The sequence below is a fragment of the Sciurus carolinensis genome, chromosome 15 (genome assembly GCF_902686445.1).
Source record: "Sciurus carolinensis chromosome 15, mSciCar1.2, whole genome shotgun sequence".
NCBI classification, from domain to species: Eukaryota; Metazoa; Chordata; class Mammalia; order Rodentia; family Sciuridae; genus Sciurus; species Sciurus carolinensis.
In genome coordinates this window covers 33884700-33905766 of record NC_062227.1, presented here as the reverse complement: position 1 = coordinate 33905766, position 21067 = coordinate 33884700, and the positions used below count along the sequence as shown (strand labels likewise).

General features: G+C 41.0%; 1 protein-coding gene across 1 annotated transcript in view; it reads left to right on the top strand.

Annotated features, from left to right (window-relative positions):
• The window catches only part of Ankrd29 (ankyrin repeat domain 29), a 44472-nt gene that overhangs the window by 4774 nt on the left and 18631 nt on the right, over window positions 1-21067 (top strand). Inside the window, exons 2-5 of the mRNA XM_047526929.1 lie at window positions 6896-7006; window positions 12085-12183; window positions 15440-15538; window positions 18251-18349. Coding sequence (XP_047382885.1) covers window positions 6896-7006; window positions 12085-12183; window positions 15440-15538; window positions 18251-18349 — 408 coding nt within the window. The remainder of the gene's footprint in view (window positions 1-6895; window positions 7007-12084; window positions 12184-15439; window positions 15539-18250; window positions 18350-21067) is intronic.

Below are 21067 nucleotides of genomic sequence, written 5' to 3'. Positions count from 1 at the left end.
AACTACCAGGTGAGGCGGGATGGAGGATGAGAGGTGGGATGGCCTGACTTTTGAAGGAGCAGAGATTGAATGGAGGGGCAGAGGTCTGGAAGCCGGGTAGGTCTGTTTCCTACCCAGTGCTGGTGTGGGAGAGGGCCCTGTTCCACCAGGAAGGGGTGCTGGGGAAGCTGAGGCAGAGAGGAGCACTCTGTGCTGTGTTAAGGAAAAAGAGGCATTGATTTACCATGGAGTGGAGTTCCAGAAGGCACGGAGGGAAGGTCTGCAGGGGGAGGACCCGTCTCTGGCCAGTCTAGGACTTACACTCTCTCCACCACTCTCATCATATCACACATATTAAAATGCATCCACAGAGCACAATATAGAGAGACTTTTATTATAAAAATTTTGAAGGGAACTTCATAATATTGCTTTTAAAACAATTTAGCTATGAATAACTCATTTAATTTATCTTTAGACCACGACTTTTCTGCAATTGTCATCTATGGTCAGTAGTTCTTACGTAGTGAGAAAAATCAGACCAACAAATTATTTTCACGTGTCATCAATATTTAACGAATACTAAATTTAGCTATTAATAAAGTTAAGGAGATGTCCTATTTTATTGCTATTTAATTGAGTATTTACTAACTTTTATTTGGGAGCCATGGATTAACTTTTTATTTGCATAGTCATCCACCTCCCCAAAGGCTTCGAAGCCCCTGGCTCTGAGTCTCCAAAGCCTACCTGTTAAATGACCCAGCGTTATTGGATGAGTCTGTGGGAGAATAAACAGCATTACAAATCACTCAGGCTCTTCTTGATTAAGAAGCACCATAGGTGGGGCCATTTGCATCTGAACCCCAGGGGCCCTTCTCCTTTCTACATCTATTTGTTTTGACTTTTTTTGGGGGGAGGGGGGTACCAGGAATTGAACCCAGGGGCACTTAACAACTGAGCCACATCCCTAGCCCTTTAATTTTCAAACAGGATCTTGCTAAGTTGCTTAGGGCCTCCCTAAATTACTGAGACTGGCTTTGAACTCGAGATCCTCCTGCCTCAGCCTCCCAAGCCACCTGGATTGCAGGCATGTGCCACCGCACCCTGTGGCACCACAACCTTCTCTTTCGTTGTACACCAGCACTCTGAGCTTCATCCCCAGTCCTCTTAGCAGTCTCTTCTCCAGTTTGCCTCCAGTAATCTTACTTTCACAGTTGGCAACTCCTGATTCATTCCAGTTGAGGAAATAGATATCTGTGTGTTAGAATTTATTCTTTTAACCAAAAGCAAAACTCAGAGTGCAAGTCTGAGCCTTTTTGTGTAATAAAGTTCATGGATTTCAGTATATTGACTCTCAGTTTTGTAACAGCTATTTCGACTACTCAAGCTGAAGTTGCTCTTCAGGGCTGCAGGTGCTAAAAGTCTAACACCACTGGGGAGGGGGAGGGGTTACCATCAGAGGCAAGGACCATTACCAGATAAACAGAAGCATCCGGGTCTTTCTTGAGCTCTTCTTAGCCAATAAAGGAAAGCATCTCACTACCTGGTGTCATGGTAGTGGCAGGAGCCAGCCATGCCTGGGCTGGAAATACAGGAACCTGTATGCTTCATTCCTGTCCTGACAGTGTATAAATTATAATCAACTCCACTTCATTGATCAGGTTAAATCATTTAGATGAGCCATAGGAAAATAAATGAACAAATCCATATTCTTCTTTAGCAGCTTTTGTAAATCACGTACTATCTAATTTGTCCATTTAAAGTATTCGTGTCAATGATTTGTAGTAAATTCAGAATTGTGCAACCATCAGCACAATTTTAGAACATTTTAATCACACTCAAAGGTAAACTGACAACCGTTAGCTGTCACTGTTATCCCAAACTTCCTACCTTTAGACAACTGCTAATCTACTTTCTTTCTCTAGAGATTTGCCTATTCTGGATATATATGATTTTAACCAGTCTTTTTGAAGCAGGTCTTGAGTTCTGAGTTTGGAAATGCTAGGGTTGTGGGGGCCTATCTCTAAGGCCTACCTCTAATGCCTTAGAGACTTACTCTTTCTCTTCAGTTTCCTATTGTTCAAGTATAATAATGCAACCCTGGGTTTAGGCTTACTGTTTATTAAGCATTTTTAAAATTTCAAATAATGGGTAGACTAGCCAATGACATCTCAGAAACATCCTTCAGCACAGGACTTCTGCATCCATTGTTGCATCCTTATTTTATATAACCTCTAACGGCCCAGAAATCCATTTATTCACTATTCTCTTGATTAAATGAACAAGTGTGCAATTGAAGCCCACATTACTCTAAACCCTTTTTTAAACCACTACTTTAAAAATGTGTGCCCCCACGTGACTTTTGATCGGAATTCCAATTCTGTATAAATCACAGTTTCCCTTCTGTGTGTCTACTCCCCTTCCTTCCCATGCTTCATTTCTAGTTGTGTGTAAAGAGCAACATATTAGTCAAAATTCTGGCAGTAAAGGCTAGGTGATGGGATGTGCCGAGGAAGAACATTTTGGCAGAAGTGAAGCTTTACACTCAACTTCTCAGGGTGTGTGAGGCAAACTTTAAAACTCTCTGCACCCAAACAGACTTGCGTTTGAATCTGGCTGACTTACTTCCTCACTGTGTGACCCTGAATAATTTATTCTGTGCCTCAGTTTCCTCGTCATGAAATGAGAATTATTATACTACCAGCCTCATGGAGCTGTTCGGGGAAAATAAGTGAGCTAAAGCAGTTAAAAAGTTTCGCACAGTGCCTGATATAGAACAGAATCTCAGCTTTGGCTGTCATGGCCATTACTGAAAATTTTCAACCAGCAAACCTGAGGAAGGCTCACTGGCCTTTATTGTAAAGATCAAAAGAATCAAAATGGCATGCTCTGAAAAGTGCTAAGCACTTTCACCTACATAGGCTTCTTTATTAATTAATTTATTTTTTATAGAAATGTATTGGAAATTATTATGAGAAATTGTTACTCGTATGGAAGGCACTACTAAGAAGGTAAAACAGAACTGGAATTCTGTTTAAAAGCTAAGTGGGGATAGAGATTCAGCTATTTGTTTTAAGGGTTTAGAGTAATGTGGCCTTCAATTGCATACTCATTAATCAAGAGAATATCAGCTTTATTAAATAAATGGATTTCTGAGATGTTAGAGGTTATACAAAATATGGATGCAAGAATGGATGCGGAAGCCCTGTGCTGAAGGAGTTTTTGAGATGTCATTGGCTAGTCTAATCCATTGTTCCACTTTGTACTAAGTATTTGAAATTTTCAGAATGCTTAATAAGCATTAAACCTAAACCCAGGGTTGTGTTATATACTCGAACAATAGGAAACTGAAGAGAAAGAGTAAGTACTCTGTCCTGGGCATTTCTGCCTTTGATATAGGCCCCCACAACCCTCGCATTTCCAAACTCAGAACTCAAGACCAAGTATAAAGACTGGTTAAAATCATATACATCCAGAATAGGCAAATCTCTAGAGAAAGAAAGGAGATTTGTGGAAGTTGGTAAGTCCAAGATTGACAGGTGGGGTGGGGGCACTGAGGAGAGGAGGCATCTTCTGTAAAGGCTAAAGGACTTGCCCCTGTCCCTCTAGACCATTTATAATTATGTGCATTTTGTATCCAGAGAAGACTGGGCAGTTATCCAGGGAATGTGATTTGCCTAGACCCCAAATAGAAGGAAAGTTGGGGGACTTTCCATCCTGGCAGGAGAGGAGCTTGGAATGGAGGACAGGAAGGAGGGCATCAGAGGCCATTTGCTCTCTACAGAATTTATGGGAGGCAACACAGGGTGATGATTAACAAGGCAGCCCCAGGCAGCAGACTGCCTGGCGCTGAAGCCTGACTCGCCATTTCTCACCTACCTTACCTGCAAAATGGGACAGTAATCGTACCTGCTTCCCTGAGCTATGGTGAGGATTAAATGAGGCAGTCTCTGCAGAGGATATGCCACGTGGTACTGCATGAGCACGTCGTAAGCATCAGCTCAAGATCCTTGACCCCCCAGTAAATGTGTGGCCACAGTGCCATGGGACCATGTCCCCATTTCTTTGTTAGACATTTCCCCATAGGAACTTGGAAGTCAGCACGTTCAAAGCCGAGCCCTTCACTTTTTCCTAAAACCTGACTTTGCTGACTTCCATGAGTGGTGCCATAGTCAGCCAGGCACTGAAACCAGACACCTGGGACTCAGTTCACTCTCCTTATCCCTCCTCTCCTGCACACACGTTCACAAACCAAGACCATTCCACTGAGTTCTGTAAAATGTCCCCAGTCTGCCTCACCCTCCCACTCCCACTGTCACTGCTCTGTCCGGGCCCTTGTATCTCTGGCTGCATGCATGCCAGTGTCTCCTAACTCTGTAGACACCAAGGTCAGTCTGGCTGCAAACCCCAGTTCCTGAAACACAAAACTGATGGTATCTCTCACAAATGCTTCCCTGACCCCCAGAACCCACCAGGATAAAGTCCAACTTCAGTGGCATGGTACCACAGAATCTCCAAAATTTGTGCTGGTCCTTGCCTGCTTTCAAGTTGTGCCCTCTCTCCCTCACACCCTTCACTCCATCCCTGCAGAGTGTGTGGCAGTCCCCAGGAAGCTGGCACAAGCCTCCTTGTCATGCCTTCCCACCCCCTTGCCTGGGATGCTCTTGTACCCTTTGTGCACCCAGGTCCCCACCTAGCCTTCAGAGCTCATCGCAAGACTTTCTTCTGTTTGAAACCATCCCTGGCGCCCTCTCAGATAGAACTGGTCATCTCTGGTTTGTGCTGTTATCACAAGCTGCTGCATTTCTCCTTTGGTGCCTATGATAACTTACGATGCGCATCGACATGACTTATCTTCTCATTAGGTCATAAAGCCCTGTGGACAGAGATCAAAGTTGATATATACCTCTGGTCCTAGCCCCTGGCCAGTCCACGTGCTAGTAACCAAGTAAATGTATCACCTTGACCAGTCCTTGTGAGGACTGTGCTTTTATAACTACCATTTCTTGAGTGTGTACTATCTAAGTGTGTTTATGTGTTTTGTCTCATTTAATCCTCCAACAGTACATGACAGAGGTACTTTATTATTATTATCCCCATTTTACTGGGGCCTATAGAAGTTAAGTAACTTGCCCAACGTCACAGACTTAGGAAAGCCGTCTGGATTTGGACATAGCTCCTTCTAACCCCGAATCAACTCTGCTGCCATGCCTCTGCCTCAATAACTCGAGCCCTTGAGGGAGAACGAACTAGTTGTAACTTTTCACAAAGCTCAGTTTCTAGAATCTTATGGGAAAACAGATGCCAGCCCAGCAGGAGTGGATCCCCAAGACTATCCTAGAGATGAGAAAGCCCTGGCTGGAGAACTCCTTAGAACAATAGACACTGGCTGTGTGGAGATGGTTTATCAAAGGTATTTGAGGCAAAAATAGAACCACAGAGTCACTGAAATGAATTTCAATTTCCCTCTCATGTTTTCACATTTCGGGAAACACCAGTAGAACTGTTCCATGGTGCACACTCAATTCTCTTTCTAATTCACCTCCCAGGCTTCATGTTGGCCTTGTGTTGTATTTCATGAATGATTTGTGGTACAGCTCAGGCCTGCCTTGCCGTTGCTTCACCTTTTTACTAACAACTATGACAAGCGAGGCTCGGCCTGGTGCAAATGCAGCGAGCTCTGGGTGTCAAGGCCGTGGCTGCGATTTGGCTTAAAAACTCCAGGACAGCAAAAATGTATACCCAGGCAGGCAGACTGTTAGCCTGGAATGTGAAGTGTTTCTCTTTTTCCCCTCCTAAATGAGCCAGGAGGAAATTATTCAAAGTATGTCTGTGATCTGGTTATCACCCTGCAGCTTGCCCTTCTCATCCAGGTATGCCCAAGAGCCAGGGTGGTGCATGTGCTGAAGGACTTCTGAAATGAAATCTTCGCACCAACAAATGCTGTCATCACTCTGCTGTCCCTGTGCCATCCTTTTAGATAGCTTGCTTGATAGCTGGAATTATTGGCATTTTCTTTCTAACATCACAACTTGTTTTATTTTATACAGTACACTAGTCCCCCTTGATCCACAGGGAATGCTTCCCAAGACCCCTAGTAGATGCCTAAAACCACAAATAGCCCCAACACTGTATGTTTTCCTGTACATGTATACTCTGGCAGTTTAATTTGTAAATTCAGCACAACAAAAGATTAACAATAAAACTAATAAGAAAATAGGACAACTACAACAAAGTACTGTAATAAAATTGCCAGAATCACAACTCTTGCACTTTGGGACCATTATTAAGTAAAATAAGGGTAACTTGGACACAAACACAATTGATATAACATTTTTTTCCCCCTGAGGTTCCTTGTTCTCAACTGAAACCTCTGGCAGGTTCCAGCTGAAGCAGAGAAAATTAGAGGGAAAATGAGGCATTTATTCAGATAACTGGAGTCAGAAAGCACTGAAAACACAGAAAGAGTACCAATAAACTCCAGAGAGATGTCAGAATGGGGAGAATTTGTGCTCTGCTGAGCAGGGAAGAGACTTGGAATGTTACAGAGAGGAAATGGCATTTGAACACAGCCTTGGCCCCGAAGGATGGGGGAAAGTTCATTTCAAGCAAAGAGGAAATTGTGTAAACAAAGACACAACAGAGGCAGGAAAGTGGGAACTGGGGTATTAATAGTGCTATATTGTCAACAACAGTGCTTTGCAGACAACTTTGTGGCTCATGTCTGGTATCAAATAAAGTATATCCCACAATCGAGTATTGTACAATCTTTTTTTTTTTTTTTTTTTTTGCCCAGGGAGCAATCTTTCAAATGATATGACAGAGCTAGAAATTCTCCCTTTTGAATGGTAGTATCTACATGGGTAAAAGCAGTCATGCTAACTAACGTTGATTTTAAGATTCTGTTTTTCTCTTGCAGAAGGAAACTCCACTTGCTAATGCTGCATTCTGGGCAGCAAGGAGGGGAAACCTGGCCCTGCTGAAGCTGCTGTTGAACAGCGGTCGAGTGGATGTGGACTGCAGAGACAGTGTACGAGGAGGGACACGGTATCTGCATGCCCAGAGCCCCTTTGCCACCCTGAGGCATGACAGCACCTCACCAATACAGTTCCCTTTACAACGCTGACTTACTTGCTTCTGTATTTGCTTGCTTTATCCTTTCCACAAAGTCCTGGGCATAGTGGTGACCTTAAAAACATACAGGCAAAGTCAGAAAGGAAACAGTTTGCATGAACAAAACGGAAGACAGCCACCATAGGGAGAGAGGCACTTCGCAGGAAGCAGAATTGGCAAGTCCTAAGAAGAAAAGACTGTTTAGTGAAAGAATTCACTTAAAAAAAAAAAAAAAAAAAAGATAATTTAGAGCACACATGGGTTGTCGTGGATGTGGGAGTTGATTTTCTACAAGGATAAGAAAACTGAAAAACTGAAGCCTCCGCCCAGCCTCCTATCACTTCTTCACCATTCGTAAACAAACAGACATTAATTGGGCTGGGGATATAGCTCAGTTGGTAGAGTGCTTGCCTCGCAAGCACAAGGCTGTGGGTTTAATCCCCAGCACTGAAAAAATAAAAAAAAAGACACATTAATTGTCAATTAAGAAGGGTAAATAAAAATAGGTACTATGCCTACTGGAAGATCCCATCTAGATAGCCCTTTCCCTCCTCCACTAGAGGCCATGATTTCTCTGTGCTCAGCAAGACCTCTCTACATTTCTCAAGACAAGCAGAACCTCAGATGAGAAGATGATTTTAGAACTTGAATCAAAATGTTTTCAAAGGAGCCTTATTGTTTTCCTGCAAACAGGGGGCGCCATTGCATTTTGTTGCACAAACTTGGTAAGTGAAGTCTACCACCAGCCCAAGCGTTGGCTCCAGCTGGCCCACTGGGCATCGAGGCAGGAGAGCTTCAGTAGGCACCTCCATATCCACTCTCTACCCTTTTCTACCTGGCTCTGTGGTCCAGAGTCTGAGCCATGTGAACCGCCCTCCTTCCCTCTGGCCTATGGTTGGGTTTAGTCAATGGGAGCATCAGCAAGAAACAGAGGCTGGGAGGAGAGAGTGCTGGGAGCCAGCGCCCTCCCTGTTCTGTCTGGCAGTGTTGTTCTCACTGTCTACATCCTGGGAGCCAGTCTCTTTCCCCTTGTGCCTCTGGCCTAACTGGTCACGGAACTCCCACTGTTACTACCTTCCAGAACTACATTGTTCTTTTTAGCCTCAGCACCCAGGCCACAGCTTTATAAATAGTCTCTTTATTAAATTTCCTTCCAATTATCCTAATTTGAATGTACCATCTGTTCCTTGCCAGAATCCAGGCTGATACAGGGTTCTGGGCATCTGTGAACTGGCCAGGCCAGTTCCTACCCCACGCTATCCAGATCCTACCCCACACTGTCCAGTCCTATGGGATAGGCCAGTTATTGTGGTCTCAACACTAACCAATTTGATGACCACTTTCTCTGTTTTTCTTCAAATTATCCCTATTCAGATGCCCCATGACTTCCTCCTGACTTTGGCTTCTCAAGGCCACCCTGCTGCACCCCACACTCTGACCCTTGCAGGCACCCTAAATCATCTGTGCTGTCACCTTCCTTCCAACAGAGCTCATGCTCGGTCCCTGTCTATTGGGTAGCCAGCAACTATTTTGGCCACAAATTTTGCTGCCATGAATAGATATTAATAGGTTTGTAGATTGCCTCTTCTTGTTTAAAATTAAAAAGCCATTACAAAATAAAAAGTAAAAAGCCATTTCATCAGATTTCCAGAGAGATGATTCCTTAACCAAGGAACATGTCTAAAGGGTGGTCAGGTCAGACATTGGGTTATTTTGAAAGGGCCTCTCAGGTTGGTGGTGACCAAGAGTCAGGAGATACGTGGAAATAGTATAGGCTTTTGTTCCTCTTGAAATGTCACTACCTGGGCGTCTGGCCCCTACACAGGCCATCTGAGCAGAGCCAGGTTCCAGGAGAGTTTCTTATGATGATTGATATCTAAGCTAGTAATTCCCTGGCTTATGGGACCCAGCCCAGGATCACCTCAGAGAACTGTGAGAGCCTTCAGGGGGAGGGGGCTGGGTTGTGGCTCAGTGGTGGAGCACTTGCATGGCATGTGTGAGGTGCTGGGTTCAATCCTCAGCACCACATATAAATTAATAAAGGTCCATCCACAACTAAAAAAAAAAATTAAAAAAAAAAAGAAAAGGAAAGAAAGCAAGGAGAGGCCTACATGGCTTTCTTTGGAATTGTTCTTAACCTGAAGAGGGACGATGTTCAGACTTTTCCAACAAACAGCATTGTAAAAACAAATATTTTTTCTCTCTGGGTCACCTGCTGTACACCAGAAACTTTGGTTTGCTTGCACTTATTCACCTTTGATTCCTAGATTAATGTTTTCTTTACATAATGTTTACATTTTTTTTTTTTTGCTTTGCTTATCTCTCTAACACATTTACCACAGCCTTTAGCCTTTTTAGATGTATCAATGTATTTATTTAATTGTCTTTGATCTTGGACTTCACTTTATTTATATATATTTATATATGCTGTGCTCAGAACCAGTTAGGTTTTTTAAAAATGCATTTTAACGTGAGTCAATGAAATGAAGTAATCTTCATCTTAAGAGAATTAAAATCAATCAAGCTCATAGGTGTTAAATGTGTGAAATATTTTAGAGTAACTTATGATAAAACCTCTTTATTCTCTTTCTCCATTGTCCCAATCTGACTTTTTCTCAGTTGGCCATGATATAAAATTGAAATACAATCTACAAAGAAGTATATTGTTATTTGTTTGAGTCCTCTTTTTCTTTAAAACAGATGAACCTAACATTTTTCATTCTTTTTCAAATATCAAAATTAAGTCTTCATACTTCCTCTAGATCATGATTAATTTTTATTTTGAGACCAGTGTGACCCATGTTTTTTTAAAAATTGGCTCTCCTCTCATATAAAGGATATATTCCTAGCTTGTCTTGTACAAGACTTTTTTCTTTTTTCTTTTTTTCTTTCTTTTTTTTTTTTTTTCTTTGAGATGGTACTGGGGATGGAACCTAGGGTCTCATGCATGATGAGCAAGCACTCTACCATTGAGGTTGAGCTACAACCCCAGTTTGTAGCTCATCTAGTCACGTTGACTTTAAACTAAGTGCCTTACTCCATTTGGAATGTTACAACAAAATACTTAAGACTGGGTAATTTGTAAGCAACAGAAATTTATTGCTCACAATTCTGGATGCTGGGAAATCCAAGGTCAAGGCACCAACAGATCTGGTGTCTCTGCTTATAGATGGTGACTTACTGCTCTTCCTCACGAGTGGAAAGGGACAAGATCTCCCTTCAACTTCTTTTTTAAGGGTACATATGAAGACAAAATCCCCTCGACTTAATCACTTCCTCCAGAGCCCCACCTCGTAATACCACCACAATGGGCCCTGGATTTCAACATGAATTTTGGAGCAACACATTCAGATATAGTGTAAAGGGTTTTTCTATCTTCTGTCTAAATTAAAAATTCCTCACATTCAAGAAGATGTTGGAGGCTGGGGTTGTGGCTTAGTGGTAGAGTGCTTGCCTACATATGTGAGGCACTGGGTTCGATCCTCAGCACCCCATAAAAATAAATAAATAAAATAAATGTATAAAAAATACAATAACATTATTTTTTTAAAAAAAGGAAAATTCGTAATACCAAACTTGCCACTATGATCACAAAGGAAGGAGTTCAACTGAATATGGATGGTACAGCCTTTCACAGGCCTCATATCCAAATGCCATGTATGGTCACGTGGGATAGCAGTATCACAGAGCACTACCATGAAGACTTTAGCTTTTCTTGACTCTAATGTACTTTCCATTTGAAGTCAAAGAGATTTTCCCAAAACTAGCATGGCCATTGACAGAAGTCAACAAAAGCCAGGTGATGACCTAACATTTATTGAACTTTTATGATAATATTATGTTACTATCTAATACTTATTTTACTAATATCTCTGACAATACTATTCTAACCTCATTGACTAAATAATCTTCTTTACTAACTTAATTAGATACCTTTATATTCCTCCTTTTTACTGATGAATAGAATGAGACTTTGAAAGGTTTCATAATGTGCCCAAGTTCATACTGTCAGTGACCACTCAACCATATTGATTCCCACACATGGAAATAGCACAAAGACTAAAATTCACTTAATTCACTTAATCACTAAGCATACTTCATAAGTTTTTCTCTTGTGCAGACTGTCCTTGTCATCCATTCCTGGGAGCCAGGTTGCTAAATATGAAAAGGTGGTGGTTACTATTACAGTTTCAAGCCCATGAAAACAATTGTAAATTAAACTATAAAAGTCCATTTTATCCAGACAGGTGCATATCATATGTTATACCTCAAATCCTTAAACCTTTTTCTTTTCTTTTTTTCTGAAGCACATGCGCTCCCACTAAACTATACCCATGGCTCCCAAGCCTTTAAATCTTATAGCTGGAAGAGACCTTGATGACCACCCCTTCCGATCCCTCAATTTAAGATAAACTAAATGGGTCCCAATGGTGTAAGCAACTTGCCCCAGCTTACGCTGTCGTTTGGTGACACAGTGAGACTTAGCGCCCACAACCCCTGATTTTCAATTCTGTAGCCTCAGCTCATTCATCTTTACCTGAATCATTTTGAAGTTAAAGATTTCTAAATACAAGTTTTAAATTTTTAATTAAAATAATTTTTTTTTTAAATTTAAGATGATTCTTAGTACAGAAAACTCGTACCATTTAACCATTCTTTGCATTTGGCTTAGGAATAATTTAATGTGAATAAGTTTAGAGTATTGTATCACTGCTGCCTTGAAATGCAATGACTATGGTTCCCTTGGACTCTGTTTCTGAAAGTAATGGAAGTAAGTGAATTCATAAATTGAAAATTCCAACCTCAGCATTTGTCACCTTGCCTTTTCCCATCGTCTGTGTTGTAGGATTATTTGTGAGGCACTTTTATCACTGTAGGAAATTTTGCACTTGGATTTGTTCTGAGTAGACCTGATATCTCTGTGGTCTCTTCTCCAGGACCCCTCTCTCTGACATAACGAGGGCCTAACTGTTCATCTATCTCTCCTTCATCCAGCATGGCACCACACTGCTCATGGTGGCCTCCTATGCTGGCCACATTGACTGCGTGAGGGAACTGGTTCTGCAAGGAGCAGACATCAACCTCCAGAGAGAGGTAGGTAAGGTTGTGCATTTGAGTAAGAATGACCAAGCCCAGAGATCTGAAGTCTTTCTAAAAATGAATTGATAAAAAGGACAAGAGTCATTACTGCTTTTCTCCTACATTTAAGTCCATTGCAGAATTTGTTGTGCCTTAAATAAGGTCCAGGAATGAACATGTCTGAGGTAACTGTATTAATCCATTTCCTGTTGCTCTAACAATACCTAATGCTGAGTATTTTATAAAGAAAAGAGGTTTATTTAGCTTGCAGTTTTGCAGGCTGAAAGGCCACCATTGGGTGACCCCACTGGTTTAGCCTTTGGTGAGGATTCTCTCAGCAGCATTCCAACATGGTGGGAAAGTGGAAGGGGAAACAGAAATGGCTGCATGCGGAAGAAACCAAGCATATGGGGTGGCCTTGCTTTATAACACTCCACTCTCACTCAACTAACTCACGCTCTGAGACCAGCATTAATCTGTACCAAGATTGTACCCACCAATGACTTAATTGCTTTCCATCAGGCCCCACCTCTTACAGGTCCCACTACCTCAATATGCCACACTATAGCACAAACTTCCAGCACGTGAAACTTTGGAAGACACACTCAAACCACATCCAATGCATAACAGTAACCAAACCTCTTACCACATTCCTTAAACATTCACACATTGTGTCTGAAGGGTAAATCAGTTCGTCCTTTTTCCCTTGACATAGATACTATAGCATTTACAGGATTTTCCTAGAGATCATGGTATTTTTAGTCACCAATCTATTCATAATGAAGCTTGCTTGCTAGGACATCTCAATCATCCTCACCAAACCATGTTTTCAAAGGACTTTTCTGTCTCTCCATACATTAAATAAGCTTTCCCCCAAAACGCCATGCAGGTTAACATTGCACTAAAATGTGAGCCTATGCCCACACTCCCTCCAAGGCAAGCTTAAGAATGTGGTTTTGCTAGAGGATCCATTATTGATCTAATCTAGAAATAGCAAGAAGGCTGGGGCATTTTAACATACCTTGGGATTCCAGTCCAAGGAACCTCCATATATTTCCAAGCTGACCTAAGACCTGGTAAAACAACCTATGTCAAGAGTTCCAAGAAACATCCAGTAGTCCTTCCTATCACCCTCTGGGTATTGAAGGCCTTGGTTGTAGACCATGAAAGAATAAAACTTGACTCACAGAACCTGAAATCTAGTTCCCCATTCCCCTGGCTCATCAAGGCTGGCCTATTAAGAGGGGCAATGTAGAGAGACTGCCGCAAGTTCAGTCCGTCTTCTCACAGATTCTTGCATGATTTCCATAACACTGAATCATTGTTTCAGGTCATTTTTCACATCAGCACTTTGTTTCCCTCTGGGATGAAACATGTTTGGAACCATTTAGAAGTATGGTTTAAAATTACCATCATCTTTTTTATTTTTCCTTTCTGTTTATAGTCCTCATGTATTTAAACTTTAAAGCAAAGATATTTTCTCTAAAGAAAACAGTGTGGTCCAGATCTGCATACTCAAAAACTAACCGCTCCTGAAGAGCAGGTCCCACGTGCACAAAAGTCATGAAAAAAGCAGGGAGAAGAGAGACACATTTGATTTCTAGCCAGTGTATGGTTTTTATGGTTCTCTATTAATCTGTTTGGTTACATTGGCTCAACTAGTCTTGGAGATGAGGATTCACCAAAGCACACTCAGTTTAGAGGTAAACCCTGTGGCTCAAATGTGGTTCTTTAAGTTTCCAGTAGTTCCTCGAATATCCTGAAACCATGCCAATCTGGGGCAATAGAATTACAAAACCAAAGGGAGGCCTAATCTCACCCACCTGATTTGTAAACTGGATGAAAGTGCATTATGGTACTTTGAAACGTACTGTTACAGTGGATTTATACCTTGGTCCATTGTTAATCCATTTTAAAATCAAAATATTTGTTTCCTGAAAAAAGTACCTGTCATTGTTTCTTTAGCTTTGCTTTCTAGATACATAGAGCTTGCTGGAGAGGCTAACCGAAAGCTAAATAGTCCAGAAAGACCATCACTATAGAGAACCAGCAGTCGTGGCTGATTAACTGTCAGGCATAGGAACTGCAAATGCGGTTGGGATGAAGCCCTGGGTTTCTGTTAGTAAAATACATACATTTAAGACCTTCATTCAGCACTGGGGTTGTGGCTCAGTGGTAGAGTATTTGCCTTGCACGTGTGAAGCACTGAGTTCTATTCTCAGCATCACATTTAAAGCAATGAATAAAATAAAGGTCTATCAACATCTAAAAAAAAAAAAAGGACCTTTATTCACATTCCAGACTGAAGTCTAGGATCCTTTGTCTATGAACTGCTACATTCTTGTGCATAAAGATTGATAGTATTTAAGTTCCAAAATTGACTCAAACCACTGTCATTATGCTTTTTCATTAATGTGTCAAAAATGTATTGAAAAACAAGTTATTTCCATCTCTGTGACTTTTTTCAATTTGTAACCATTTAGCAATAATTCCCCATTTCTTCCTCCCCTTCACCCTTAACAACCATCAGCCTGCTCTCTGGTTCCAAGAAGTTGACTTCTTAGGGCACCACAGTAGAATCCAACAGTATTTGTCCTGATGTGACAGGGTATTTCACTTAGCACGTCTTCAAGGTTCTTGTTAAGCTAAATAATATTTCATTGTATGGATATGCCACATTTTGCTTATTCATATATCCATAAGGGACACTTCAGTTACTTCCACATTTTAACTGTTGCAAATGAGACTTCCACCTCATGCTTTTTGGGACACTTATCACTGAATTTAAGGCCAATACAGATAACCCAGGATAAGTTCCTCCTTTGAAAATCCTTAACTGAATGACATCTTTTACCATATAAGGTGATATTCACGAGTTTTAGGAATTTGGACCTCAACTTTTGGAGAAACACCATTCACCTGATTACATGAAGAATAAAGTTCTTGTGGGCTGAGGCTGTAGTTCAGTGGCAGAGCACTTGCCTGGCATGTGTGAGGCACTGGGTTCAACCCTTAGCACCACATAAAAAGTAAAATAAAATTAAGGCATTTGTAGATGTATAAATACAAAAAAAAAAATTTTTTTTTTTTTAGAGAATAAAGTGCTCTTTCACCTTGTCACATCCCTGACTATGGAATAGGTGAGTTTAAATACAGCCCATTCCTATGCTAGAAGGTCTACATGCAGGGATATTGTTCTGTATTCTTTGTAAATGTATAAATCAAATGTAATTTAACTAAATGTCTTTCAAAACCAGCCTCTCTCTTCCAGTCAGGTACAACGGCCCTTTTCTTTGCTGCCCAACAAGGTCATAATGATGTTGTGAGATTTCTCTTTGGATTTGGAGCATCTACTGAATATAGGACCAAAGTAAGAGAACCTTCTTGATTTCATATCCTGTTGAAAAATTTCATGTTGAAAAATTTCAGAAGTCTTGGGTATTAAAGGGAGCACAAGTGGACCTCACAATGTTATTTATAATGAATGGTCCAGGGATAGTTCTAGGAATTCCATTCCAAACATTATGATTTTGCTCTGGACTCAAAATTGGAGAATTTCCTGAGGAATTATTTGAACTCTTTCTTGCACTAGTTGGTTTTTCCTCTGGGACACTAAATTTTATAATCAGGAGGAGCACAGCATCAGCTGGCTCTCTAAATTTCCTGGTTTCCATGTGTTTTTGTTCTGTTTCAAGATTAATCTCAATACTATAATAAAAATTGGTGGAAATGTTATTCTGATCCTGGTAAATCTGAGAGATTTCTAAAGGCAGCTGTCTGGAAGGCAGCTTGCTTTCATGAGCTGTCTTCACTGAAATATATAGGACATAATTACAGTTTATATATAGTTGGACAAGGAGTTATGGTTCCTCCTTTAAAGAAGTTATTGATTTTTATGCAGATAAGAAAATCAAGACTTGTGAAAAGGTCAACTTTATGTTCACAATCTGGATTTAGATGGTGATGTTCTACAGTAGGAGAGTGTGAACTGCCGTAAGATTTTTGTGGTTGTCAGCTCGTTTCTGGCCTAATCATAATACAAGCAAAAGTCCCGAAAATTTTTCCAATGGAAACTTACGATTTCTTAATCCATCATATGTAACATTTAGATGTCAAAGAAATTTCTGATAGAAATTCCTTTTTTTTCCTGGCAAATTGCTAACTATTAATTAGATCCAAATTTCATATAGGGTCTCTGCCTTTTCTGAAACATGCTGTTGGACTGTGTTCATGCCTCCAAACATACTTAGTACAATATACAGAAATACAAAATATTTGTATATACTTTAATATTAATTATCATTTTACTTTTCATCATAAGAGATGCAACTAAAAATAGCAAGTTCTATGAACCTAAATCTCAACTCTTTTAATGAAGTCAGAATGATCATGTGTGACCATGTGACTGCTTCAGTCTTTTTGGTTAACAAGTTAATATTGGTGTAAAACCTTTACAACTGAGCCAGTTTGTCCTGTCCCAGAAATCCATAGCACATGGAGCCCAGGATGAGCAATTCCACATGTTTCCATTAAGTCAACTGCAGGTGTCCATGAACTTTTTCTTCCAAGGGAAGAAGAGTGTTGAGAGGTTGTGAGTTTCAATATGCTCCTGTCTTCAAACCTGACTGTGTTTCAACAGTTGTTCTCTTTGTATTAAATCTAAAAAAGTTACAATCTAAAAATGTGTCCTTAAAAATCAGAGATCAGTTCAATTATATCATTGTATTTTACTCTTCTATTACCTCATTAGTCAAATAGCTGAGAAAATTGACAGGACAAAACTTGGAAACAGTAGAACTAATTGCTGCCATTAAGCAATTTCTTGATCCACCCCCAACCCTCCCCAATGAACTGCAGCCTTTGGTCCCTCTCCTCTCCCTTCCCCACCCCTCAGGGCCCCGCTCAGCACCCTTCCCCACCACACAGCCCATCCCCTGGTAAAGCCTTCTCTAGCCATTCTCTCCTCCAGGCTGTCTCCCGCTTGTGAACACAAGAGCTCCTACAGCAGTGATTCACAAGTGAGGCCACCAGCGACCTGCCTATGACAATCACCTCAAGTGACCAGTCAAAAGGCATATTTCTGGGCCTCACCACAGACTTACTAAATCAGACCTCTGAAGGTGGAACTCCTTTAGAACAAAAACCTTATATACCCAACTTTAGAAACCATACTATCATATTTATGATTCATGTATTTTAGCCAGATTACATGTTCTTGAATTATTTAAATGTTTAAATGTCCACCTAGCGATTCACAGAGCCAAATGACTCCACAATTCTAGAAGGGAAAAGATAATGTCTTACATGTAGCCCCTAAGAAAAAACCATTAATGGTTTTCATTGACCACAGACTCAGTGAGTCAGTAGTGTGATGTGGTTGGCATCAGAGCCAATTCTAATTTGAGCCACAGAAATAAGAGTAGATGGAAGAAAGGAATGTCCTGGTCAGAGCACACCCACTTTACAGTGCTCTACTTCATTTGAGGGCCCATACTTTAGAAAAGACCTGGGAAACTGGCACATGTTCAGAGGAAAACACTAGGTATGACAGCGACAGACACGTGGGACATGCTGTCATCCTCTGCTCTTTTAATGGAGGCAGATCTCATCCCAAGAAGGCCGTGGCCCCAGAGGGTCACCCAAAAAAAAGCACCTTATATTCAGTGGATTGTAACTGGGTGGCACCCCAGGGAGAGAAGCCAGTGTTTGGTAAGAGGGTCTCTAACCCAAAGCCATGGAAGGCTCTTCCGGCATTTCCAAGATGGAACTGACAAGACTTGGCACAGTCATTGCACTCTGTTTTTCTCATATTGAGAAGCAAGCAGATGGTTCTGCATTCCCCCTGGGGAATTCCTTACCATAATAACTTGGTGAAATAACTGTAATATATCTCTAGCAAGCCGTCCAAGGGTACAACATAATCATGTCCTTAAGGTGAACCCTATCATGATGACAGAGGAAAAGTAAAAGGGTAAAAGAAGGAAAGTGAGTTTGTTATTATCTATGGGCAGATTGAGGAGCATCTCCCTGGTGAATACCTGACTGCACTTCTCTAAGGCATCTATACTTTTCATGTCCGCAGGATGGGGGCACCGCCCTGTTGGCTGCCAGTCAGTATGGGCACATGCAGGTGGTGGAGACCTTGCTGAAGCATGGAGCCAACATCCATGACCAACTTTATGTGAGTGTGTTTCAAGGGGACAATCAGTGGACGCTTGCTTCTTCCTTCATCACACATAGCATTGCAGTCTGAATCCAGATGTTGGAAACACCAACTTCAAAAATACTTTAAAGTGGGGGGCTGGGGTTGTAGCTCAGTGGTAGAGCCCTTGCTTGGCATTTGTGGGGCCTGGCGTTTGATCCTCAGTGCCACATAAAAAATAAAGGTATTGTGTCCATGTAAAACTAAAAGAAAAATTTTTAAATATTTTAAATTGGTATTCTCATCAAAGGGAAAAGATACAGTTGACCAGATTTAATACTTTACCCACTAGTGTCCTCACTTTTTTTTTTTTCACATAAGGGAGTTTATTAAGCAAATAGAGTGTCTCCCTGCAGGGTAAGAGAGAAAATGAGAGGAAAAGAGAAAGGAAAAGAAAGGGCGCATGCTAGAGAGAATGGAAAGTCAGGAGGATAGAGAAAAGTGAGGAGGACAGACAGAAGAATGGAAAAAGATGTGTCCTCACTTTTAAATCTGTTGACATCTGAGACATTTCAGGTACCTATGTAAATTAATGTCTTTGAAATCATATGATACATATTTACTCACACCATGACAACCACTTAGCCCAGCATGTGGACTTGCCAATAACCAAAATATACTATCTTATTGTATAATCATTCGTGAGGAAGGGCACAAGGAGAAGAAAAGCAGCACACCATAGAGCTTTGAAAGGCACCCACTGCTAGCGTGGGTCTATGTGTAGCTAATTGGCAATTATCACATCACCCCAGGGCTCTTTTTTAATTGTCACTGTCATTCCATGGTCTTGATGGAAAATATTTTCCTGGTTTTGTAGGATAAAAATGAAATAGGGGGAAATGAAGTTACTTGACTGAGTCTTGTAAAGAGGAGGGAAAGAATTCCTACTTCCAACAATCTGGGAACCATATTCTACGTTATCCTTCGACTAGATTTTTAGCCCTTATGCCTAGGGCACTATGCTTTCACAGTCAGGTAATGAGCTGTGCAGGTGTGAACATTTCCATTGGAGTATCCTTTCCAAGTTTACCTAGTTAGCTCTGACAAATCATGGGCCTCTTTGAAGTCCATGGCAACTAACCTTACCCTCTGCACTTCAAAATCTGTGACACTCTTTGAGCCTGCAGCATTAAGAGTAGAATGAGTGAATTACTTGATAATGATCTAAAGGAGTGATTTTCAACTCAGGTTGCAAACTAGAAGCACCTGGGGAAATTTAAAAAAAAATAAAAAACCAATTCCCAGGCCAAACAAACCAGTCTCTGAGGGCACCAGTTGAGCAACAGGTGGTTCTGACCTGTGGCCAAATCTAAGAAACACAGACCTAAAGCTTTGGATATTTCTTTGGCTTTATATAGGTAAAGTATGCCTGAGTGTGTTTACTAGCGTATATGTATGTAGTTGATAGGACGAGCTAAAAGTCTTTGGAAAGGGAAAGTTCATTGTGATTTTCACAGCAATCCAAATTGACAATGAGTATCGAATTTGTACTTACTGGAAAACATTCTTCCAGAAGACCCTTTAAGGGGCACATACTTTAGAAATATAGAGTTTTGGGGGGAACCTCACCTGCCAAATTCCTCAGAATAAGGTGACTCAAAAATTTTATGCATAGACAAAGGGGAATGAAGAAAGAGAGGAGAGATGGGAATAGGAAAGACAGTAGAATGAATCAGACAGAACTTTCCTACATTCATATATGAATATACAGGCAGTGTAACTCCACGTACGACCATAAAAATGGGAAGTTATACTGCATGTATGTATAATATATCAAAATATATTCTACTGTCATGCATATCTAAAAAGAATAAATAACTTTTTAAAAAATTATGCATCACAACTTCCCTTTTATTTTAAAACCTTTACCCTTACTCAAATAGACCAAATATGGAGTTGGGGAGTAGAGGTCAGAGATCCCTGAATACTTCTAGGAACTGAAACTTGTGATGCCAGTGAAAAATTCAGTGCATGGATGGTGTGTTTCAGAAAATTCCTGAGAGCAGCTGCTAAGGGCATGGTAGGCTCACTGTGGCAACACATTAGGGAGCAGCTGGAATTTCTGTCCCTGTATCAAACATCTGCTTAAAAATATGTACAGGCCGATTAATTTTTTTTAATTATTATTGCCTGGAGGGCAGTCTGGCAGTTCAGCTGACACCCACTGGAAATCCAGTACCCTCCACATGAGGTGCCTGGTTGGACTTGCAGGGGAAGGTGTTTTGTGTTAGCATTCCCAGCAGGAGGTATGATAATTAGCTGGGCTGGGTTGGGTGTTTTCCACTAAGGTGTGCTCTGGTTTTCCACTGCAGTCTAGAAACAATGAAGCTCACCCTGCTCTGTGCATGCACTCTGGGTGAAGTGAGTTTTTGGTAGATGCATGCTCTCCACCAGTACATTTACTGCATTTTCCAGAGGACATGTATCCAAGAAAAAAAGCAATGCTCAGAAGACACAGACACCCAGTTAAAAAGAAAATGGGAGCACAGGCTTTGGGCCTGCTTATGCCTTGCCTTTTACATTGGTCGATGTCTGCTGGATTGACAGGGAGCAACTTTGTGGAGATTCTTTCAAGGGCAGTTTATCCGAAAGCATCATACCTTTTAATTTTTGTTGTTACTCTTATGGCAATGGTGCTAGTGGTACTGGGAATAAAACCGAAGGCCTTGCACATGCTAGGCAAGTGCTCTACCACTG